Here is an 8,062-nt window from a genome sequence, read left to right as displayed (position 1 = left end):
CACCATGAATGATAAACTAAATGTCTCTAAATGGTTAGAGGTTAAAAAAACTGTGTAATCGAGCCTCCTCAATTTTTTTTGTTCCGGATCTGCCCCTGCTTACCATCAATCAAACTGACCAACTCCATGCTTATATGCATAATCAAAACCTCCTCCCAAACCTTATCAAAAATAAATAACTCCAGAAAACCTAGCGGTTACAAGCGGTAGATAAAGGCACATCTTGAGTTTAACGTTGAACCTCATTATAAACTTATGGGAGAAATCCAATGAGAATAACACAAGGAAAGCAATCATTTTAATGAAGGATGTTTGAGTTAAATGGTTCTCTTCCATGTTTCACTCGACAGAACTAAAACCATTCGTACAAGACAATCTGATCAAGCCCAAAAGAATGTTTATGTACCTTGAATGTCAATAAAATCTGTGAACATTAACAAAGGTAAATAAGAAATATGTACCTCCATGTGTATTCTGTGTGCAAATACAAAACTTTTTTACAGTTAGCAGGAACATATAAGATATGTAAAAAGCATCAGCTGGTGCTTTTGCCAAATCCTCAAATCTTGAAGATTGGCTCCATCACAAAGGGTAGTTATTAACCTCAGCAATCAAATCAATGACACAAATCTAATGAAATTGAATATGCCTCTCCACAAAAAGAAAACAGATCCAAGCCGATCAAAATAGGTAACTGGATCAGCACTAGCATGGATTATTTTTCTCACCGATATTTTCCACTTTGCACTTTGCCTATGCTGCTCTCCAGCCTCTGTATACTTGCAGCAACACGTCCAATGTTTGGCTTTCTATCAATGTCGTTTAGGTCGTCGCCGCTGGTAACACTTTCGGTATTAGTCTGTACATCAGTATCCTTGACATCATTGTTAGCAACAATTCCAGTGTTTGCCTTCATAATATTTCTGGCATCACTGTTGTCAAAACTTCCAGTGCTGGTCTTTGCACTAATACTCTTGGCATCACTGTTCTCAAAACTTCCAGTGCTGGTCTTTGCACTAATACTCTTGGCATCACTGTTCTCAAAACTTCCAGTGCTGGGCTTTGCACTTATACTCTTGGAATCGACATTGGCAGCACTTACAGTGCCTGGTTTCAAATCTGAGTGCTTGACACCACCATCAACAATGTTTCCAGTGTTGTGCTTCACATCAAAATTCCTCAAATAAGTGTTAACAACGCTTCGAATGTTATGCTTCACATCAGCGGTCTTGGCATCTCTGTTGGCAATGCCATCAATGTTGCTCCTTCCGTCACCAATCTTACTATCCTGGCTAGTGATGCTGCTGGTGCTGGGTTTTGCATCAATAGTTTTGGCATCTTTACTGGCAACGCTTCCAATGTTGCTCTTGGTGTCACTACTACTGTCACCTCTGCTGGTTATGCTGCCAATGTTGGGTTTTACATCAACTGTTTCAGCATTTCTGTTCGCGAAGCTTCCAATACTGGGCTTTATAACAGTGTTTTTGGAATCCTTGTTAGTGATGCTCCCAGTATTAGAATTTACATCATCAATTTTGGAATTTCTATTGCCAACACTTGCAGTATTGGGTTGTACATCAGAATTCTCAGAATTACTGTTGATGATGCTTTTTTTGCTAGTATTGCACTTTGCATCAGCTCTCTCGGCATAACTGTCAGGCTTGTCTCCAATGTTGCGTGTTACATCAATGCTCTTAGAATCACTGCTGGCAGTCGTTCCAGGGCTGCATGTAACACTAGCATTTTTGACATCACTAATGTTGAGAGTCCCATAGTTCTTGCCATCACTATATTGAAGCCATTTGTGTTGTAGGCACTGTGCAGCTGTTGGACGCTTCTCTGGGGCAAAATCAAACAAAGGGCAAAGAAACTCGGCAAATTCCCGTGCATCGGATTCAGAAATTTTGTATTTGTCAACTAGGACACGTTCAATAGATGAGAACTTCAATCTTCTTATCCGCTTCAGATCTCCATGACGGTCAAAATACTCCTTTGATTTTGTTCCCATGGTAGCAATCTGAGCTCATTGCAAAAGATTACACTGGTCAGATCCACGGTCCTAACAAAAAAAGTTTGACCAGCAAAAAGATATGTATACCTTTTTCGGTATCTTCCCAAGGACTTCCATCATCAAAGCCAAGTGATCCTGAAAAAACAGACCTTTAGTCCTTAATTGGAAGGCAAATTATTGTAAAATAGATGGTTCAACTGCCAGGCCAAGCTGCCTAGTTCCAAAATGAGGTTGAACTCTGTAAGTATTAACCAGAGAGACAATCAATACACATCCACATCACACAAGTAGTTCCAAATATTTATTCTTTACATTCTGCAGATTGTCCTGCATAAAGGACAGCTAAGCTATACTGGATATGCATAGATTAATTCCTGAAATTGCACTAGCTATAGCATTACAATCTAACATGATTAGATAAACAATGAGAATTCAGTAAATCACACATAAGCGAAAAGGGGTTGTTTCAGGGGGGTGTATTTCTTCATTTTCTTTTTCTTTCTTTTCATTTCCATGTGAGGCTGTTTCGCAAAAACAAATAAAAACCATTCTCCTATAGTTCATGAAAATGCTAGCACGCCAAGTGTAATGAAATTTCAACTGTCTACCTCTATGCCATGGTATTTTAAACAATTGGACATTAGCCTCATCTATTAGAAGTGCAGCCTTTAGTACTTACTACTATTTGTTTGGTTATTTTGACAGGTACTATTAATAATAGCAAACATTAAGGTGTGGCATCAAAGATCTTCCACCTTTTTGGACTATCGACATAATTTCCCATACGGTGTGCTGGAGCTATTCAGTATAAACAGGATATCATGTTATATTCTTTCCTACAGATGATTACCTTGTGACATAATCATTCTCATGCTACAGATGAGTGATGACTACCTTCTGACAAAATCATTCTTGTGCTACAGATGATAAAAAGTATGTGTCAATCTTAAGGTTTATTTATATTTATCTACCTTTGCTACCTCCCTTTAACTTCATTTCATTCAATCGCTTTTCTGTGGCATAAATGCACTATATGATTGCGGAAATTTAACGTTCAAGAACAAACATCATGAGCTGGGTTCGTGAAGAATGTGATACATACCTCATCTTCACTATACCCCTGCCCTTCCTTGGGTGTAAATAGCATTTCCCCTGTTGCAAGCTCAAAAGCAATACACGCAAATGACCACATATCAACAGGAAATGAATATCCTGAACCTAGAATGACCTCTGGTGCCCGGTACTGCCTTGTCTGAATAAAATCTGTAAATTGCTTGTCAGCCCAACAAGCGTTTCCAAAGTCCACAATCTTGCATGTCATATCAATCCCATCCAAGCTCCTTTCTGCACGTGCATATTCTGCAGCTGATTTCTTTTTCTCAGCAAGCTTTGCGAGCACCCTCCTCGCTCTCATCTTCAATTTCTTCTCAATCGGGTTAAGCATAACTTCTCCATTAGGATTCCCTTCAGGCCTCTCAAGATTAGGTTTAAGTCCAGAGCGTATAGGGTCCTTTGAGGGATCAATTGTTGAGATAAGAAGAATATTCTCAAGCTTTAAATCTGAATGGATGATCCCAAGCTCTCTATGCAAGTAATCAAGACCTATCAAAATTGATCTGCATATTTCCCTCACCGGTCCAAATCCAATGCCGTTGTAACGGTTGTATTGTACTAGCTTAAGTAAGCTATCTCCAAGGAATTCAAAAACGAGGCAAATATGTTGCCCATTTGGCCCAGCGTGCTTAAAATGATCTATCAGCTGGATAATGCATTTACAGTTTGATGGATCTCTCTTGGTGATCTCAGAAAGGAACTCAATTTCATGAAAGGCAGCTTGCGCAAACTCTGGTGCACTCTTCTGGATCTTAAGAGCCACAAATTTCTGCATAAGGGATCAGAATAATGAATACCAACATTCCTATGGAGCAATGAAGCAATGAAGCTAATCACTTCTAATTTACTGGCCATTATTCAGTAAACAACAACGAAAACAACAAAAAAAAAAACTTCAGACCAAAATTATCCTTAATTAACTGTTACTAGAATCCAATTAAGAAATAATTGTAATCTCATCCACACAATTAAGAGGGGAAAAAAACAGAATCACCTTATCACAGCACTTAAATGAGCCGGCCATGACAAGCCAAAAGAATTTATCCAGCACCTATTAAATGAGAACATGCATATTTGGCTATATGCATTTTATTCCACCGCACACAAAGGAACAAGAAAACATCCAAACTGTAATTTCGTTCCGTCATCAAAAAGTAGGGTACTTTCCAATACCGGATAAGCGAATTTCCACGAAGCAAAAAATGACAAACTAAATCGAAACCTAGTCAAAGAAAAAAAAATCAAAACGAAATCCCATATATGTACTGGCCGCATCGCATCGGTCCCTTTCCCCTTGCGGGGACCCCGAGCAAGCTAACCCGTGAGATGGCGGCCGCGGCGGAAATCGAATTCCATTTTGATCGACAAAGGCCGAGATCTTCCACGGAGGATCGCCGCCGAGAAGCGATCTCTCGTCGATCTTGGGGGAGGAAGGGAGGGAGGGAGGGATCAGGCACGCGGCGCGCCGCGCCGCGAAGAGCGGAGGCGCGATCTTGGCGGGGATCATGGAGGAGGGGGAGCGGGAGGGTATATACCTGGGTGTGGACGTCGAAGGCGAGCCAGACGGTGGAGAAGTTCCCCCACCCGAGCTTCCGCTGGGCGACGTAGCGGCCGGCGGCGAACTGGTCCCCGGGGCGGACGGCGTGGTACCCGCCCTTGCGGTACCCTTCGACGCCCTCGTCCTCCTCCTCCTCGTCCCCCGACGACGACGGCGACAGCGACGCCTGCGACATGTCCTCCCCCGCCTTCCCAAGATCCGGCGGTCGGGCGTGCGTGCGGGCGCGCGTCGTTCCCCCGGCGACCTCACCGGCGGCGGCGGAGATGGGGTGGTGGTGGTTGGTTGCTCCGTTCGGTGGCGGGGAGGTTGGTTTGGGAATCGAGGGAGGGAGGGAGGAGGAGGCGAGGCGAGGCGACGACGGCGGCGGCGACGGTGGTGCCGAGTTTGGTTGGTTTACTTTTTCAGGGGAGTGGGAACGCGGAGGGAGAGCCTTTTTCCCACCTCGCCCCCTCCTATTTTTGATGTATTGCATATGTTTGCATGGGCTACCTGTATCTCCCTCTACGTGTTCCACGGCTCCGCGCCGTCTCGACATATGTCATTTTTAGATGGTTAAGTATCCATTTTTAAACCGATATATTTAGGATTTTTTTGGGAAAGTTTAAGATTCTTAAAATCAGCTGGTCGCCTAGTTGGTAGCCAGTTTCTAAGAATATAGAAAAACTGAGTTTTTCAGTTTCTAACTTCTAGATCATTTTATGGATTCTACAACAACAGCTTCTTAGAATTTGGACTAAAAGCTGAAATGTTTTGGGGAGCTTCTGATTCTAGGAGAAGCTGCTGCAGTTAGAAGCTCCCTAAACAACCCTTAGATTTTAGCCTTGAATTCGTTCTAAATATCAACCAACCATTTTAAGATTCGTGCAGAGGTTAACATCTCTTGCTCCTCTCACCTTAGCACCTCTTGGCATTTCCTTTTAACTTTTTTACGTCAATACAACTTTGGCGATGGTGCTTAGACGTGTGCATTTTATGGTTCTTTTTCTTAATGGCGTTTCATGCTATCAAGAATTTTATTTATTGTAATAGCATGTTTTGGATTATCAGGTATGCTAGCCACCCTCTTGTCATCATCTCTTTATCAACTTACCTTTGTATCATTTGAACCCTACCCATTTAAGTGAATCCTAACCAAAACTTACTCATGAGAAGATCACGATGGAGATGTGTATTTGGATATCAGAATATGTGGGTAATTGTGCCTAGATGTTTTAAACTTCAATAGGAGTATTTGATGTTATTGCACTATCATTATTTTTTTTTAAGAAAGTTGAAATAATGATAGGGATGCACTATGTCTCATCATATTAGTGGTAACCAGTCAACGACCAATTCAAAGCGATTAATTCAGATATGATTATTCAACCCTAGTTTACTTGTCTAAATAAAGAGTTTTTTTTAAAACCGTGTATTGAACCTAAGCAAAATCACAGGGCTTAGGCGGGCTGAAAAAACCATCTTGTGAAATGCACAATGGATTTTATTATTATTATGAACACATTTTTCCTAAACACGCTGGTTTTCAAGTGGTTTCCTAGCCGGGAAGGCAAATTTCTCGACAACAACTATCCCTGTTATTGTTGGTTACGCTGGCCGGTAAACATTGCTTTAATTCAAAATCTTGTTTGATAAATCTCAATAATCTCAGTGGACTGACTTTTTTTTAAGAAAACAAAAAGAACACTTTCTAATAAGATCGTTCGTTCGGCACAATGGCACCAAAATTCATGCAATAAGTATGAAGCAGGAGGTTCCATATGCAAACGGGTTCAATATTGTGGCAGGTACCCCCAGACATGTCTTTGCTTTTGATGCTTTGGGGGATTCAGGTCAGGTTGGTGCCGTGCACCTTCGCCACATCATCCTCCAAGAAAGCGTCGTTTGACGGATCCTCTGCAGCTGTAGGCAGTGCAGCCCCCCATCATTCGCTGCTGAGCATCTCTGATTGATGATGATCAACCATATCCTGATCTACTGATCTGTCAATGGGAATTTTTCTTTACTGGAAATTCTGCAAATTTCAAAAAAAGAAAAAGCAAACAGTTTTGTCAGCTGCTGGTATGGTATGGGCATCAGCACTTGCACTGTACAGCTTTGCAAACCCAGGAATGAGTAGCACTGGAGGCATCATCAACGAATGGGGCCTGGTAATGTTGCCTCGTGCTATTATTGGGCTATTTTTCATCGTTTTCGTCTCTAGTTTGTCATTTTGTTTTTAAAAGAATCTAGGGAAATTAATATACTCAATGGAAACTAAAACTAGAGTATGTAGGTTTACACGCATGCTTGGCATCCTTTTTATCTTCATGTTTGAGAGAATTTCTCTAGCACAATAGAATATCAACCAATTCTTTACTTGCCATACAAAAATGGTATCACCTTAGCTGTCAGCCTGTCACCGACTGAATTTTTATTGTTCTCTTATTCACCACCGACTCACATGACTGTTAGTGGTCTCAATGTTGTCCGTCTTTTTTTCTCTTTGAAGAAATGGCTGGTCAAGTTGCCCCATGTCTTCCTCCTTCAAATCTCTTCTCCCTCAATTTTTTTCTTTCTCCCTGCCCATCCTTTTGCCACACTGCCCTACACGTGAACAGAGTAGACCTTCGGTTTGCTTTAGGCTGCGTACTTTTCAGCTCTTGCAACTCCTCAATTTCCGTTAGCATATTTTTCAAACGGTTAAATGGTGCATTTTACGTAAAAAAAATTATATATATAAGTTGTTAAAAAATCTAATAAATTTATTCATCAAATTTTTATATATTAATACTTAATTAATCATATACTAATCAATCATATACTAATCATGTTTCTCGTTTTACGTACGGCTAATTAGCCATTTCAAACCTCCAAAAAGAGCACAGCCTTAACGAGATTAGTTGTAACAATCGTGGGGCTTTGTTTGTATGGAGATGATCGACTATGGGTCTATTCAAGGGAGTTTCTGACAGCTGCAGCTTCTCATAGAATCTTCTGCCGCTAGAAGCTCTCCCAAACAATTCGGATTGAAAATCTGTAGCGGTAGAATCCAGAAAATAAATTAGAAGCCGGATTCTCACCAACTGCTTCTCAGAATCTCAAGCTCCCAAAACAAACCATATGTTAGCTTACCATTTATCTTGGCCATCTTGTAGGCTATAGCATTGCTCTACCAAGCATCCAAACCCCCTGCTAAAGGAGATGAGATGACAGAATGCTACAATCCGTCCCCTTTGACATACTACCTCTGTCTTAAATTATAAAAGGTTTTAAAATTAGACATGAGTAATAAGAAAGTAGGTAAAATTAAATAGGAGAAAATTGTGATTGATTGAGAAAAGATGGTACATGAAGAATTTAAAATGGTGGAAGACTTTGATTGATTTAAAAGTGGATGTAGG

The 8,062-nt window shown here is 40.9% G+C and overlaps 1 protein-coding gene across 1 annotated transcript; it reads right to left on the bottom strand.

Moving 5' to 3' along the window:
* Window positions 1-377: 377 nt before the first annotated feature.
* Window positions 378-5,167, bottom strand: LOC127779804 (uncharacterized). Its single transcript, XM_052306705.1, has 4 exons — window positions 4,660-5,167; window positions 3,114-3,893; window positions 2,099-2,146; window positions 378-2,017 (listed from the first exon to the last, which is right to left on the bottom strand). Exons 1-4 carry the CDS (start codon window positions 5,152-5,154, stop codon window positions 725-727), a joined length of 2,616 nt encoding a protein of 871 aa, XP_052162665.1. The 5' UTR covers window positions 5,155-5,167; the 3' UTR covers window positions 378-724.
* Window positions 5,168-8,062: the final 2,895 nt, after the last annotated feature.

Source organism: Oryza glaberrima, chromosome 7 (genome assembly GCF_000147395.1).
Source record: "Oryza glaberrima chromosome 7, OglaRS2, whole genome shotgun sequence".
Taxonomy (NCBI): Eukaryota; Viridiplantae; Streptophyta; class Magnoliopsida; order Poales; family Poaceae; genus Oryza; species Oryza glaberrima.
Note: the sequence above shows the minus strand (reverse complement) of the source record. Positions and strands in the feature narration are given on the sequence as shown.